Source organism: Phoca vitulina, unplaced genomic scaffold (genome assembly GCF_004348235.1).
Source record: "Phoca vitulina isolate PV1807 unplaced genomic scaffold, GSC_HSeal_1.0 scaffold22, whole genome shotgun sequence".
Lineage (NCBI taxonomy): Eukaryota > Metazoa > Chordata > Mammalia > Carnivora > Phocidae > Phoca > Phoca vitulina.
In genome coordinates, this window is record NW_022589725.1 from 32600898 (window position 1) to 32618490 (window position 17593).

Sequence of the window (17593 nt, forward strand, 5' to 3'; positions counted from 1 at the left end):
ACACTAAATTTACCTTTGAGAGGTAAGTGAGTTTTCATTTTAGCCAGTGATGCAGCTTATGCTAAATGTCATAAAAACCCATCACCTAACACAGAATCCTGCACACAGTGGGCACTCATTTTGTCAAACGAATGAATAAAAGTGAGCATATTAAGGAGTTTCCTTAAGGCTTGTTGATTCAGGCCAGAATACTATCTCTTTCAGTCATTCACTCCACCAGTACTTTTCCCACCCCACGTGCCCATCCTGGCAAAACTCATCTCCTTAAGCTCCATGTGAAAAGGCCTCTCAGCTTTTATCTCAAGAGGATTAAGCCTCTAAGAATGTCCATTCAGCCTCTCATTCTTTTGACTCCAATTCTCTTGGTCAAGCTGTGTTGAAAGTGTTGCCTGACTGTGCCATTTCTCACTGATATTCTTTGGAAGCTGAAGTATTCAAGGTTATACTAAGGTACGTCCATTTAAAAGCTGTGTGGGAGGTCAGCATAGATTTGAAGGGTTAGGGTTCTGGGCACTTAGGGTTCTGGGCAGTGCTTCCCCAAACATGATTACATGAGTTTTTCATCACACTGCAAAAGGGCTGGAAGCCTACAACAGCCAGGTTGTCATTGGCGACTAGATTTATTCTGGGAGAAAAGACTGCAGTGACAACTTTTGGCAGCCAGAGAACCGTGTCTCATTTGTCCTGTCCAGAAGTGCACAAGAATCAGGTAAAGACCTGTCACTTGCCGTACTTGGGACCGGGAACCCCCCCCAACTCATGTAAAACCAAGGGAGCTGCCACATGCTGCTGGCTTGCCCACTGCAGTCCACACAGCCCTGTCTCTGCGGTGGGGGTCAGGCTGCTGGGGCTTCAGTCATGGCACCTGCTGCCTACTGGTTGCTCCAGCAAAGCAGTCCTCGCTCATGGCATTGAGGGTGGTTGTGGTGATTTAAAGTGGCCGGTAAAGAATGAAAGGCATCCTTCTGAAGAGTGCTCTTGGTTGGAGGCTCCCGTGTTCAAGGAAATCAACTCCTAAGTGCCTAGAGAAATTCTCCTCAGTGGTTGTGCAGTAGCATGCCATGCAGGCTTTTAAACGTGTCCATGCCCAAGCCACACCCTTGAACAGTCACACCAGAACCTCTGGGGGTGGGGCCCAGGCATCAGCCTTCTAGATACCCAGGTGATTCCCCAGGTGTGAGAACCAGGAAGCAGGAGGTCTCAAATCTGAGAGAGCCCTTATGGGTCATGTTGTGAAACACCCTCATTTTACACAAAAGACCCAAGTGAAGAGAAAGGAAGAAAAGGGATTGGATTTTGGATATTTCCATAAAATTGGGGCTCAGGGAATTTATTATTTTCCCAGGGCTGCTATAACAAAGTACCACAAATCTAAAACAACAGAAATGTATTCTCTCACAGTTCTGGATGCTAGAAGTCTAAAATCAAACTGTGCTCCTTCTGAAGGCTCAAGGGCAGAACTCCTCCGTGCCTGTTCCAGCTTCTGGTGGCTCCTGGCGTGTGGCAGGACCACTCCAGTCTCTGCCCTATGTTCACCTTGCCTTCTTTCCTGTGTCTGTGTTCGCTCCACTTCCTACCAGGACCGCAGACACTGGATTTAAGGCCCACCATAAATCTAGGATGATTTCATCTTAAGGTCCATAACTAATGACATCTGCAAAGAACCTGTTCCCAAGAACACATTCTGAGGTTCTGGGTGGACATAAACCTGCGGGGGAGATACTTTGCAACCCACTACAGTGGATGAGGAGGGATTTCTGCATATTTTACATTTCTAGCATGCAGGTCATATTATACAGCTATTATTCCTGGCCCTACTATAAATGATGATAATGATAATATTACCGTCTTTATTTCTGATTCTTCTCCTGTAAATCATTGCATGCAAAGCTGCTAAAAATCCTGCTTTGTGTGCCAATAAAATACAGCTTCCTGATCAGATTACTCCGTCTTTGAGAAGTTGAAGCTTCCATGACTTTCAGAGTTGAACACTCACCTCCCAGGACTGAACAGTGTTAAGTGGCAGGCACTAGGGCTATAAATTTACATGTGAAGTAATACCCCCAAAAGTGTTTCGGTTTGGTTTTGAAATGTTTGTTAAAGGGCGGTTACAAGCTTGCCATTTATTTTCAGGCGTAATTGTTGATTGCTCCACAGAAATTAAGAATGTGATGTAAATACTTATTTTTTAAAGCAGCTCCAGGCAATTCATCTGGCTCAGGCATTTCGTCTCTTCTGTATGCATCAGCCCTCTCCTTGGCGATAGATTTACAGGCCTAGGGTGACTGGTGGAGTGGGGTTTATTGCAGAAAATCTGGACATGAAAAGCGATTCTTCTTAAGCTCCAACCTGTGTGTCTCACCTTCACATACACTTATGGCCTTTAATTTAAAAAATCCTAAATATAGATGAGTTTTATGTATTTTCTGACCATGAAAACCCCCATATCCTAATATTCTCTCATTTTCATTTGAGCAGATTAGTAGACAAGTGATTTCTGGATTTTAAGCGATAATCTTTATCTTTAGAGTTAATTTTAGAAAGACATCCCACAATTTTTATTTTCTTTTGCAAAAATGACTGGGTTTGCCGCAATCAGCCACACATCAAGCACAGTGTGAGGGAAAAATTGCATGGGTGTAGACATATGTGAAGGGTAACAGCACTGGGAAACTCAGCGGACAGAAAATACTTTTCAAATTTCGTTTTAAAATTACTGCACACTTCATATAGGAATCGTAATTATCCTCCTGTACTCGAGGATACCCAGTTCTTTGTCGGTTCAAGGTCGTTTTTTCCTAGCCCGAGTGATAGTATTGTTTGCATCCCCCTTTGTTATTCCTTTTCCAGGCCCAGCTCTTCCCTTTTTTTCATGAGGGATTTCTGCGAAAGCCCTGGGCTGACTCTGCCTTGGAGACACCCCTTCGAGGCTGGTGAACCCCACATTTATCTGGCTCTTGTAAAGGGTTGTTAAAAGCACTTGTTCATCAGATATTTTCTTTTTCTCTTTATTTGTAGATTTAGACGTATTTTAGCAGGTGTACATTTGCATATAAAAGAGAACCGAAGATAAGAAGTTGAGGCTTTTTCTCTCTCCCCCTTCTCACCAACATCATCTCTCTCCTACCTCCCTTTTTTCAACATGTTTTCTCTTTCTTTCCCTGGCTGTTCCATTTTCTAGACACAAAATGCATATCAAAAAGGAGAACAGTCTCAGTGATCCCTCACCCACTTTGCAGGAAGACAGATGATTGGGTTCGGCCAGCTCATGTAACAAAGTAGGAAAAATGTATTTATCTCGTTGTGTCACTCGTCTGAAATTAATAGCCAGGGATAGATTTTTAACCCCCTTGCCTTGTTTTGTGTTTTAAACTCCACTATTTTCTACTTTTTAAACTAAATCTTGATGTAGATTTGAACATATTATGGATGCTTAACTGAGAGCTCCAGAACAGAACGCTTGAGCACGCGCACGTGTTTCTGTGTACACCAGAACATTCTAATCAAAAAGAGTTGTATTCTTTAGAAATACTTGTTTTATCGAATTATTTGCACTACTCAGTAATTTTCTGAGAGTCTGACAATACTGAGAGGAGTTTTAAGGCACAGGCTGGAAAGTGAAGCCTTAAGGGGCCACCCGGGTCTCCAGTTTACAGACTTCAGTTAACTTGTAGTTGGGAAAGCGCAAGTCTTTTTTTTTTTTTTTTTTAAGATTTTACCCATCTATGAGAGAGAGAGAGAGAGAGCACACGAGCAGGGGAGAGGGGCAAACGGAAAGGGAGAAGCAGACTCCCTGCTGAGCAAGGAGCCCAGCGGGGCTCCATCCAAGGATCCTGAGACCATGACCTGATCCGAAGGCAGACGCTCAACCAACTGAGCCACCCAGGTGCCCCTAAAGTCTTTTCCCTGGGAACCACATGAGCCTTGCCCCTACCTTATTTAAGCAGACTAACTTGAACCTCTAGATTTGTTACTTTTGCTCCTTTGTTCATTCATTCATTAAATAACTATGAATTTGCAGGGCAACACAGTGTAACTTTTAACAGCCTGATTCTTCCTTCCTTCCTGAGGCTTCCTTCCAGCCTGGGCCTGAGTTGCCAGAAACCTCGTGCCTGTAGCTCTGCCTTTTTACTTTATAAAGCTGACATCCTAGTCTTCTATATCTGAATTATCGGAGCACCCTTAGCAAAAACTGCACCCTTGCCTCCAAAGACTGTGCAGCCTGGTCCCTTTAATACAGACGGCTATTTAAAAATCACACAGCTGCTGCAGCCCCCCTTGATAATACATTCCAATCAACTTTCCACTGAGAAAGCTTTTCCTGACATCGAACTTGTATCCCTTGGCTGAAGTTTTTCTCTAAGGGTTCTTGTGCTTATACAGTGAACACAGAAAAAATTGCGCACCACCTTCAAGTTTGAGGTTGCAAGTACTGTTTGGCCTGTGCAGGGTTTTATTTTTTTAAAAAAGATAGAAGTCTGGCAAGAATTCTGTCCCTCTTTCCCACCCGACAGCAAATCAACTGTCCCCTCTGGACGAGGCACGTGCTCTCCAGCCTGCTACAGGGCTTCCCTTCCTGCCGCTCTCACCCCACCAGAGTACCTTATGTACGGTACCTGCTTGGACCCAGAAAGCGTCTACATTTACAGTCCTGCCCTGTCCAGTCTGTGTGCAGTATCTGTGTACTTGAACCCTTCTTCCCCTATTTCTACACAGGCTATGTAGCCTTTAGCCTCTCCTGGTTATTTTTTTTTACCAAACCGTTTTTGGGTGAGCTCCCAGTCCTCCATATGTTGCTTATTGCAGCTCTACTGGCTAAACTAAGGATATGGACATTCCATGGGAGAGTAATTCCTAGCTCTGAGCACCTGATCCCCAACACAGACCTCCTGATGGCCAACAGCACAGTCTGCTCCAACTCCTCCAGCTGTTTTGGTGTCTCTGGTCCTGTCTCCATTAGTGTTTATTCCTCCCAGTGAATGCATTTAATCATTTTACCTTTTAAGCTTCACTTTGCCATTAAACCATTGAAGGAATCATGCATGGGGATGGGGCAGGCGATGTGCCCAGCAGTCCTCAGCTTGATTTTGCCAAAACCCTCTTTCACTCAGGTTAGGGCAGCTGCAGATAAAATGTGTCCGGGTGGGCTTCAGCGACCAGAAGGTTTAAAGATCAAATACCAGTGAGGATCCATGGTTGGGAAGGGGGTTGGGCTCTGGTTGAACAGAACAGGAGAGATGAGCCATCTCTCAAAACAGACTTGGAGCAGCCTTGAAGGGAAAGGCCACAGCCCAGTTACAGAGCCCAAGCCCCTTAAGAAGGAAGGGAAGGTAGATCTTAAAAGTCCTTATCACAGGAAAAAAAATGTAACTATTAAGATGATGGATGGTAACTAGACTTATTGTAGTGATCATTTTACAGTGCATACAAATACTGAATCATTATGTGGTACACTTGAAACTAATATGATGTTGTATGTCAATTATACCTCAATTTAAAAAAAGAAGAAGGAAAGGAAACCAGAATAGAAAGTATGTAGAACATGGAAATGGCTGATCTTTCCAGAGTAGTAAAATGGTCCCTTGCTGCTAAGAGTGAACTCACTTCACATTTCTCCCTTGCTAGACTTAGAACAGTAACAATATTAGTACTGTTTAATATTTGGATGGAACATTTAATCCCCCCAAATCTGAAATTACCTTTCAACTACTAGCTTGCCATTTTTCACAAAAACCCTATCCTGAAAATAAAAGGCACATGTCTTTCTGGTCTCTGAGAAGCAGGAAAGCCAGCCCACTGGAGTGAAATGATTTACCTTAAGATAATAGACGAGAGGAACCCCAATCCCAGCCTCCAGCTGCCAGGAGCCTCTGTGTTTTGTTGTTGTTAAATGTCTGTCTTCGCTATCTCTTCCTTGACCAATTAAGTGTAATTGAATGCAGAAATAGCATAGGGTCATTACGCTCTGGACTTAGATCTTAAAAGCTGGAAAGGTTTTATAAACTTGTTGTAAATCCAGTTGTCTAATGGGATCTATATGAAGTTAGCTATGTCTGTATGCCCTTCTCCCACAAAATACTGTATAACTAGTGTGCTTGTAGTAGTTTACTCCACCATCTTTGTAAGCTAATGTCATTGAGAGTCACCCATTTATATCTTAATTTTTAATCATGTCAGTTCTTGAATGGGTATCTCCTTAGCCTGCTGATTTCTTTTTCTTTCTAAAGAAAGTGGGTGGAGAAATTAATTTAGACATTTGTTTGCAATAAAAAGAATTCATTAAAAAAAAAAAAAAAAACAGTACATTTCCCCCTCCTTTACAGTGATGTTTTACCTACTTAGAATCCAGAGGCTCTGTCTTTGATTTTGTTAATATCTCCCCTCTCCCCAAATAACCTTACAACAAGTCTGAAGTAATAATGGACATTAGAATTAATTGGAGAGTATTATGATGCCATCCTATTGGAGCCACCCTAGGACAATGAGACTAATCTACAGCAAAAAATACTTTCTGTCCCAGGCCAGCATGCATGCGTGTGCGCGCACATACACACACATACACACAGGACACACAACAGTACTTTCCCATTCTGCATGCACTGCATCTGGTGTTTTCTGTATTAAATTTTTCACAAATCTTGTTCCAATGCACCAAACTGATTTCACAATCCAACAGTGTTTAAAAATGTTTCCTTAGAATTTATTATTTTCAGAGTTAAGAGTCCTTGATCTGTACATATTTTAATTATGTATCATTTAGCATTCTAAAATATGATGCTCATTTTCAATACTTATTTTTATCTTGATTGATTCTCAGTAGGGCAAGAGAAGTTATATTCTTATTCTTCAGTGTGATGGTAGTTTTAATCCAGTAATAAGGGGCTCATGGTTAAGTTCTTAAATGGAGCCAGCAAACACAGGAATGCAGCTCCTGGTGCTGACAGCAGGAATCCTTTTATTTTTGTGGCCCCGTTGAAGATACAGCTGTGGATCCTGTTTTGTTATGTCTGTGCTATTGGTTTCATTCAGGTATCCTGGAGACTTGAGGTGATAGGGAAGGTTGTGTCACTCCAGTCCTTTATGTAGTTTTTATTCGTCGCTGTTCCCAGTAGTCTTCCCGCATTAACTTGTGGCAGACTTGATTAAAAGCCCCGCAGGGCCCCCTGTCCTGTGGACCTGGGTGTCAGGTCTGTGCTCCTGCTGATCCCTCTGGGGCACCTGGCTTTGCTCCGTCCCTACAATAAGCCTAGGTTTGATTTTCTCAGCTGCAGGCCTCTGCGCACATCCTGTGGCAGCTGGTCTTCCTGGCCCTCCTGCCCTCACCCAGCCTTTCTTCGGCCCTCGCTGCCCGCCAGAGCCAGGAGTGCCCTGGAGGGACTGGGAAACCAAAGCAATCAGTGCTGTCTCTTGGATTCGTTCCTCTAGTGGCTTCTGCGAGGCCCAGAGAAGAGAGAAACCATTTTACTAGGATGTGGAGCCTTACCCACAACCCCACTCAAAATAATGACTGGGATTTGGCCACTTCATGAAGATAAACTACAGCTTGTCTTCGAGTCTTGAAACCTGGGTTCAACTAAATTGTTTTTTGTTTGTTTTCAGAATTTCTAAAAAGTGACGTTCAAAAAATAATTTGCATGCATTGAAAGTGTTAACATTATAGGAAGAATTTAAGAAACTTCTCTCTGGGTCGTAGAATATTCTGTATTGGGGCGCCTGGGTGGCTCAGTCGGTTAAGCATCTGCCTTCGGCTCACATCATGATCCCAGAGTCCCAGGAGTGAGCCCCACATTGGGCTCCCTCGTTAGTGGGGAGTCTGCTTCTCCCTCTGCCCCTCACCCCCTCACCCCGCTCTCTCATGCTCTCTCTCACTCTCTCTCTCAAATAAATCAAATCTTAAAAAAAAGAATATTCTGTATTTCTGTGCCTTTTTTCCACAACTGAAACAATAATAATTTATCAGTATCATCAACTATCCAGTCAGTGTTTTAATGTTTTTTACAGTTTTTTTTCTTTAGTCAGTAGCCAGACTGTGCCACCACACTGCATTTGGTCTGGGTGACCAGATAAGTCACTATCCAAACAAGGAAACATTTGGTAACAAAAGGGAATTCTATTCATAGTTATACTGGGACAACAGGCTTAAACCTGCATCGTCATGGACAAATTGGGATGTCTGGTCACTCTACTTTTTTTTTAACTGTGATAAAAAATACATAACATTAAATTTACCATCTTAAGTGTACAGTTCAGTAGTGTTCAATACATTCACATTGTTGTGCAGCAGCTCTCTGAAACTTTGTCATCTTGCAGAACTGAACTACTATACCCACTAAACACTGATTTCCCCCTTCCCCTTCACCCCTGACCTTAGTGACCACCTTTCCACTTTCTGTTTCTTTCATTTTGACTACTTTCAATACTTCATATGAGCAGAATCATATAGTATTTGTTCTTTTGTGACTGCTCATTTCACTTAGCATCATGCCCTCAAGGTTCATCTATGTTGTAGCATGTTGTTGGGATTTCCTTCTTTTTAAAGGCTGCTTAATATTCGGTTTTATGTTTATGCTGCATTTTTTTTATCATCTGTTGGTGGACATTTGGGTTCCTTCTATTTCTTGGCTATTGTGGATAATGCTGCAGTGAACATGGGTGTGCCAATATCTCTTCAAGACCCTGCTTTCAATTCTCCTGGATATATACTCGGAAGTAGGATTGCTGGCTCATGTGGCAGTTCTATATGTAACTTGTTGAGGAACCTCTATAGTATTTTCCAGAATGGTGGCACCATTCTAACACTCCCACCTGTAGTGCACACGGTTCCAACTTTTCTGCATCTTTTCCAACACTTGTTATTTTCTGTTCTTTTGGTAGTAGCCATCCTGAGGGTCGGATGTGATTATCTCATTGTGATTTTCATTTCCATTTCCCTAATGATTAGTGATTTTGAGCATCTTTTCTTGTGTTTATTGACCATTTGTATGTCTTCTTTGGAGAAAGGTCTGTTCAAGTTCTTTCCCCACCTTTTCACTGGGTCATTTGTTGTTGGTGGTGGTGGTGGTGATGGCGTCAAGTTGTAGAAGTTCCTTATATATTCTGGATATTAACCGCTAGTCAAATATGTTATTTCAATCATTTTCTCCCATTCTGTAGGTTGCCTTTTCACTCTGTTCATTTTTTCCTTTGACATGCAACAGTTTGTAAGTTTGTTTGAGTCCTATTTGTCTATTTTTAATTTTGTCAACTAGGTTACTAGTATCATCCAAGAAATCATTGCCAAGTCCAATGTCCTGAAGCTTTTCTGCTATGTTTTCTTCCAGGGATTTAATAGTCTTAGGTCTTGTGTTTAAGTCTGTAATCCATTTCGAATTGATTTTTGTGTGGTGTAAGGCAAGGGTCCAAATTCATTCTTTTGCATGTGGATATCCAGTTATCTGTGTCTTTTTTTAAATCTGTAGAAACAAAAGCCTACCAGTTGCTGAAGCAGTCTACCCTTCAGGATAATATAAATCACACTGAAGACAGATTCCAAAAGATGGCTGTTTCTGTGTTACAACTGTCAGGTAAGCAGGGCATATTCAGCACTCAAAGCCAGTGTCCAGGGGACTTAGGGTGGCAGCCGGTCCTGTATTCAGGCAAGGGCGGTCATCCTTTGAAGGTTTCTGGAGATTGCTCTGTAACAAGCTGTCACCAGGTCAGACTAAACCAGTACTTTTTCAGTTCTTAATGAACAACAGTTTGGAAGTCTTCCCTCCTGGGTATGTGCTGGCCCCCAGCATGGCAACGGCCCAAACAGAACCCTCGGATTCTACCTGGTATGTCGTGATAGTAACCTGTCACTAAGTACCACTGGAAACACCCCAAATTCCTTCCCTTCTCTACATCTCCCAGTTCCTTAATCATCAATGGGAGCATCATGCCAGGCTACCTTCCCTCCCCAGAATGTTGGGGGACTTGGGGTTCTTTAAATGAAAATACTCTAAATCACAGTAAAGCTAAATTTTAAGCTTAAATATAGTTCCTTCAACCTAGAATTTTTGTTGGAACTGTAATTTTCTTTGTTTTCATACATTCTGTTACTGTATTTTTATTGTTTTCAGTGGTCTTTCTCTTATTACACCTTTTTTTTTAGTATGAGTCACCTCAGCTCCCTTTGTGAAAGTATAAATGCATCGATGTATGCTTTAATGACTTTCTTATTTTTACATAAACCACCATGTCGTAATTTCACCTACTGGAATAGTGATTTTTTTTTTTAAATCATATAATTCCCAGTCCATATCCAGATTTCCCAGTCGTCTCATGAGACCTTTTTTTTGAGGGACGTACTTATGGTGTATCAGATTTCACTGTCTGTCTTTGGAGAGCTGTTTCCTAGATAATATTAGTGTTAGAATCAGTTGCTGCAAAGCTCAGTTATTTTGGTTGTTTTGAGGATTCAGTGAGTCACTGCAGGTTAAATGCCCAGCATAGCGCCTCTTAGAGAAAAGTGTTCTGAGAGCGGTGGTGGTGATCTCATCTCCACAAACATGAGACCTTGCAGTCTGTTGCTGTAGAAAGCAGGGCCTCTGCCCCGGTGGAGGTTTTCAGCACTTTGGAAAGATACAGCACTTGTGAGCCCTCAACTGGGCTTTTCATCGCCTTCTTCACATTTGAGTCACATAATTAGAGTCCAGAGGGATCTTAGAAAGTATTTCTCTAACCCCTCATTTTACAAATGGGGTCCCAAGAGAGAGAGGCCTCTCTCAGAGCGGTAGAGCCCATCAGCAGACACACACTTTTGGAAGGTGATTCCACAAGTCTGTTTGTGGTAAGTATATTTGCGATAGTTCATTGGACAGGCCCAAAGGATTAGTAAATTCGACATAAGTTATGTCGATATGTCGATAATAGATTAATTATCTATTCATAAGTGAAGTGATAGGTTGTATTGTCAGGCACCCCTCATTCAGTCTCCTCGCTCTACCCTCAAAATGACGCTGTGTGCTTTGCAAGATTCCAGATTTTCTAGCACTGGGATCACAGAAGCCCTTCTCATGGTCCTGGCTGACACTGTAGTTAGATGCTACTTCTAATATTTATTTTACTGTTGGTTACAATTACTTTTTCACGTTCACACCCACTCTAATCCCAGGGACTTCTCTGAGCTCCAAAGAAAAGCAGGAAGTGGCTGGGAGGGCAGAGGGAAATGGAAGCCATGCACCCGTGTTAGACCTCACAGGCTTGTTACAGGTAGCAGGAGGGGTGTGCATCCTGAACTCGGGAGCCCCCCCTACATCTAATTGTGGAAGAAGTGCAGATTTCAGTTACTTTTTGTGTCAGATGACTTAGGCTGTTTTTCTGGACCTGTCACTAAGACAAGCCACTTCAACCTTGTGCCTTCATTTTCACGTCTGAAAGACCTTGTAGTGTTAAGCATGTGGGGACTCTCTTCGGGCGAATGTGGATACCTTGTTAAGAGCATCACTTCGCTGTGGAGGTTCTGTGAGGTGAGCAGGTTACAGGTCAGAAACTCGGCCAGTGCCTTTCCGAGCGATGCCTGTGCACTCTCCATCTGTGACACCAGTGACCACCAGTTCGGAATCAGACTGGTAGCCAACACATCCAAGGGCGCCCAGGAGGTGGGGGTCAGGCCTGCCCTGTGGGGACAGTCTGGTTCCCCCTCTCCAGGGAAGAGGTGGATTGTGCATCTTTCCCCATCAACCTTGTCAGGCTGGTTAAAGAGTGGCCTTGATAGCTTTCAATGGCGGTTCATTCTCCTTCACAAGATGGAAAAAAGAGGATTTGGCAGAGATGTAACTATCACCCTGGGGTGTCAGTGACTTCTGAGACCTGGTTCCCAGCACCCATTGTTTTGGTGACCTCTCACTGCCCGTGTCCATGTGTTACAACAAGGTGGATTATTAGTGCTTAGTGCCAGGGGAGAGACCATACATGTGCACGTGTGTCTTGGTCATTTAAAATAGAGCTCTTTGAGTGATTTTTACTTTTTGTGGCTTCTGTGTGTCTCAGGAACACACACCCCCCCCCCGCCACACACACACACACACACACACACACACACACTTCCTTTCAGCTTTCTGCCAACATGTTGTCCCTTGCCTCAGAAGCTCCCTTGCCTTCTGTGGCTTGAACAGCGTTTTCCCCCGTCGACGTTTGTTCCACCAAAGTTGTCGTGCGGCCGCTGCGCCATTCAGTGCATTTCTTCGCTGCGTGGCGGCCAGCACTCACGCTCCACGTTTGTGCTTCTCACAGGTCTGAACATTGGCAGCGGGACATTCAAGACAAAGACAGCTAACAAAATCGCTTCGGAGGCTAGTTTTTCATCGAGCGAAGGAAGTCCTTTGTCAAGGTAAAGTCGTGAAAGCCTTTCTGGACAGCGGCGACAAGATGAGAAATGTCACTCCGTAATGAATGAAACTCTGGCTGCGTATTATTTTGTTGTGTGACTCGAGGGAAGGTTACGGTTTGGGTTTCTGTTGATCTGAAATAACAGTTGAAACTTCAGTCTACCTTTGAAAATATTTGCACCAGAGCCAAGCATTGTTTTGCAGCTGTTGTTTCGTTGGTTTAAGACTCAATTGACACCTCAGTGAACCACAAATTAGCGTCTACAGCTGCTCGCGGTAGGGCTGCTTAGAGACCATACAATGGAGGGTGTCGGAAAAGGGCAGAGAGAAAACATCGGGCCTTAAAAGAAATAAAGTGGCCTGTTTCTTCTTCCTGAGGTGGCTGACATATATACTGGCAACTGCTGGGGATTTGTTTTCGTATTCCTCTTTTTCACCAAGCCTTTGGGCTGGGTTACCCTTTCCTTTCCTGCGACTTCCCTGCTTATTGACCAGAAAGAACAAAATTTATCCTTTCACATCTGTGGAAACTGTAGCCCTTCTTGTAAGTTTTCCAGGCAACAATAAGCGAGTTGGTGAGTTGTGTGCTGGATTTGTCATCGACATGAAATACTGACCGTGCAGTGGTGTTGGGTCAAAAAGAATTTATCAATGGGAATAGAAGCAGTTGTCTGAGGAGATACCTACCGTTTTGGCTTCGGGCTGCATGTTGCTTAAAACCGCACAAATTTCCTTTTGTGATAACAGTTCTCATTAAAGTGATGCCCTTTAGATGATTGCATTACTTTTGAATGAGCTTCTTACCCTGATGAAATTTTAAAACAGAAACTTTACATTTCTAATGTCACATATAGTGTCCCATAAGACAAAGTGATTTGATCCAGAAATCTAGTATTTTTAAAATGCAAGGAAAAAAATATCCTGCTTTCACTTTTATTTTGAAAAACATTGTAATATTTTTAGGACTTGGAATATCTTAAAATGAGATTGATTTTCTAAAATTAGATTGTTTAGAAACCTGGCAAGTTCAATTTTAGAAAATCACTCACATAGTTCTCAGAAATTAGCATCTCTAATACCTGGGTTTTCATCCATGTTTTTGAAGGAAGTGGGAGGAAATGAATCATGGGACAGGAAGAGTGCTAAAGTGTTATGTTTTTTGGATTATACTGTAAATTCAAGTTCTGGGTCTTCTAAGGGTAGTTAATTTAATACTTTAAATTTAAATTTAATACTTTAAAGGTAGTGAATTCTACAGGTAGTTTTGGGGCTTCCTGTTATCATTTGACTTAATAACACATCCTGTAGTTGTTAAAGATTGTTAGAAGTGCTCTTTTCCATTATATCTTAGGGGCACGAAAAAGCTCAATTCTTCTTTACCTTGTCTTTATAGGTATACGTGCTTGAGGCAGTTTTAAAATACATTTAGAAAGCAGCTGGGCCCCAAGAACATTTCCTCAGGCTTGTGTCTGTATTTCACTAAATTCACACTGTCTTCCCCCTTCATTCCGAGTCAAGGACCTATCGTTCCTGCATGAAATTAATTTTCTAAATAAATTACAAGTCATCTCATCACCCCCTTTAAGAAGGAAAAAAAAAAAAAAGGTCTTCAAGGAACCTTTGGTTCTAGACCCTTGATAATAATCCAGTGATGAAAAGGCCTGGGCGTTGAGTGTGTGGGTTTGGCGTGCTGTTTGTCATGGTGTGGTTCCTGTGCTGGGTTTGGTGTTGTTAGTATAGCACCCTGGGCTTTGGAGAGCTCTGGGTTTGCTGTTTGTGCCTGGATTCACTGAAATTTCTTAGAGGCTTACATTTACGGATCCCACTTACTGCAGTCACTCCTCGTGCTTTATTGCTTTTACAAGTGGTCTCGAAACCCAGTACTTCAGAATAAACATAACAGTGCAGTGCTGCTGTAGCACTTTTAAAAATTCTTCTTTGCTCTATTTTGTCAGTGAGCTGATGAGCAACCTCAAAAAAAAAAAAAAAAAAAGACCCTGCTGGACCTTAAAAAAAAAAAAAAAAAGGGCTTCCTCTGATGTCCTAGAGACAATAATTATGATGTGCTAGTTAAGCCCAAACTACAGCTGAGGGATTTTACTTTAAAGCAGCGGCTTGGGTGCAAAAATGCATTTATAGCTCTTTGTCTGCACCTCATTATGTGTGGGCCTGATTCATTAAGTAATTGGTTTGCAGTTGTTTACATGAGTATTAAGGCCTTCTTTTCAGCCGCCTTTGAGAGATACATTGTGCAAATGTTGCCTGTGATGAATGCAGAATGAGGGCCAGAGGGTCCGTCCTATTGGCTAAACAGTGCACTCTGTTGAAAAGCCAGAGAAAGGGATTGGGTGCTGCTTTGCATAGCAATGACTTTCTTAATAAGCGTTACAGATTAATACACACAAGCTATAAAAGATGCAAAGAGATACTCTTAGCACATTTATACATGCTCATTTCATTGTGATGGTGGTGGGATCCGGGTGCTTTCATATTCCGTTTTTCAGAGCAGCAGCTTCAGTGCATGAGCCGTAATAGAATCCGATGTTTATTGTATTATAAATCACGGGCAAGTAGGCAGATCGGCAACAGTTTATTATTAAAGATTCTTTCAGTGTAAATCTTTTTCTACCATTGTATTTGCTTCAGCAAAATCATTTTGTGGTTGAGTGGGGATGAAAGGCATAATGTACGAAGGAGTGAGTCCTAATAGGAAGCCGTTCTCCAAGTAAAGACCACTTGTTCCCTTTTGTTCAGGGGTGCATGCCAGAGCTTCCTCTCCTCTGCAAACATTGTCTCGCTTTACCTTCCCCAGGAAGCGGTTTTCATGCTCCCGGATCCATTTATTCAACGGAAAGTATATTTTAACAGCCTGCCATGTAACTTCAGTTTACTGGCTGGATCAAGATAACATTTTATGGAAAGAAAAGGATGTGTGCTTGCAGCATAATTGCCTGGGGGAAAGGTAGCAGAAGTCACCCAGGGACGGCACCCTGGCAGGGCCGCTGTGGGTGGCATTCTGTGCCCACCCTGCAGCCACAGGCGTGGCCAGTGGAGGGCGCCAAACTGCAGCTGATGCTCTGGTGGGGACCGTGGTATCTCTCTTCTTGCCTGGTCACTGTGCCATTTTCCCTTGGGATAATACAAAGATCACAAGGAATTGGTACCAGTGAAATAAAAATGCAGTTTTCCTGGAAATCCTTTAGGTTCTCCTATTAAAGCCCCCATTCTCCGTCTCTGGCTAAACAAATCTGCATTCTCCTTAAATGCTATTGAATAAGCAGCTGCCTAAATATCCTACATGTTTCTCCTCACAAACCCACATACTTTATTTTTTCTACACAGAGCATGGAAGAACAGTCACTTTCTTGACTAGCTGAGTTAACAAGTTGACCCCAGGCAGCTAAAAAAAAATGGCATTTGCTGCAGGGTGCCTGGCTAACCATCAGGGGGCGCTCGGACTTTGTCAAATTAAAACTGTGTTGGCCTTCAGTCTGCTCTTAAAACTTAAAATTAGTATTTACAGAGATTTCTTGGCATGCTCGTGGGTTTTTTTTTTTCCTTTCTGAATTATTTTATGCCTTCTATTTTTCAGAAATATATGTCTCTTCTGAGGAAAATTCTAGCTGAAGATGCTATTTGAGATATTTTAATACTGATTCTAGCTAGCAATCAAATCATTAAAAATTAGAATTCAGAGTTTAGAGACCACATCTTCTCATTAGATAGTTATTTTCAGTCTTAGATTAAGAGCCTCGAACTGGAAGGGCACGTCCTACTAGGAGCCCCTCCTCATTGTCCCCAACACCATAGACCCTGCCCTCGGCAGGATCCTAAGAGTCTCATTGCCAGACTCCGCTAACATGACCTCGAAGTCACGATAACTTGGGTAGTTTGTTAACAGGCTGTGGACACTTTTTTTCCTTTAAAACAATGATATTGACCGTGAGGTTGAGAGTCATTGTGTTACTAATATTAGGACATCCCCCAGGTCTGTTTTCCAGATTCCTCCTCCCACAGGGCCAAGAATTGAGTGTCTGACACCCTAGCCTGACTGTTGCACGTCTGCTGCTGAACCCTCAAGGGTTCCCATTGCCCACACCCCCACTCAAGCACTGCATGTCCTTTTGTCTGCAGTGCCCCCCAGCCTGCTCCCCCATATCCCTGTGCCCATTGGACAGCCTCATGTCATGCCTTCATACAACCTGCTGGGTCATGTGCCCCAGCTTCTAGTCCTGCTCTTTTGCCAGAATGCTTCTGCCCCCACTCTTTCACCTGGCCAATGCCTACTAGACTGTCAAGGCTTAACTATTAACCTTCTAAAAGCTTCCTAAGAGGATCTGGTCATACACCCGTCCTGTGGCCCCATGGCTATTTTTAGCATCATCTGTAGCATAGGGGTGGTAGCCATTTGCAGGTACCTTGCCCCCACTGTGAGCTCCTCACTGGGGCATGGGGGGCTTTTCTCGGTCACCAGTGCTCAATAACCATTGGACTTGCTGAGTGAATGAACATCTGCATACAGCTCCACCGTTCACTCAAGCATTTGCCTTAGATGCCCTCACCTCTGGGCAGCATCACATACCCCAGCCGCAGGGAATCATGCACTCCACGGAGGTCTCTGCACGAGCTTGTGGAAGAGGGAAGGCCGGGGGCACATGCACGTTTCCCAGGGGAGACTCTTGCAGTCAACTTTGACTGCATGCGCTCTGCTCGTACACTCTGCATTTGGCTTCCAGGGAGCACACTGGGTGTACACACTTAGAGTGCCTTCCTGCAGTCCTTGCTTGACTGCCATCCTGTCTGTTGGGGAAAGGATGTCTGGCTCCTGGCCCTGAATTTGACAAGGGCTTGTGGGCTCTTGGCACATATTGGGGGCCTGGATGTTGCCCCCTAATTCTGCTGCCGTCATTTCTCAGCCCACCCCGCAGTTGCCTTCTTTGGCTTGTGTCACAGTTCTTATTATGGTGTCTGTCTCCCCACTGGAGCATGAGAGGCCCAGGCAGAATCAAATGTGTCTTGTTTGTTGCTGCAGCCCCAGCACAGAGCTGATGTGTAGTGTCACCTGTGTGGGATTTATGAGAGAGTGAACGAGTGAGTGAGCCAACAAATGAACAACCCATTGCAGATGAGATGCTCGGCCCACCTGCGTGTGCCAGGCCCGCCAGAGGCAGTCTCTTCCCCCAGGCCTCCTGCCCCATCAGGCTCCTCGAGGAGGAGACTCCGTTCATCGCAGGGCTGTTTCC

At 43.4% G+C, this 17593-nt stretch overlaps 1 protein-coding gene across 3 annotated transcripts in view; it reads left to right on the forward strand.

Annotated features, from left to right (window-relative positions):
* Positions 1–17593, forward strand: part of KIZ (kizuna centrosomal protein) — a 130207-nt gene that overhangs the window by 105059 nt on the left and 7555 nt on the right. For all 3 annotated transcript variants that reach the window (XM_032419309.1, XM_032419310.1, XM_032419311.1), the window contains 2 exons: positions 9459–9563; positions 12256–12352. In XM_032419309.1, coding sequence (XP_032275200.1) covers positions 9459–9563; positions 12256–12352 — 202 coding nt within the window. The remainder of the gene's footprint in view (positions 1–9458; positions 9564–12255; positions 12353–17593) is intronic.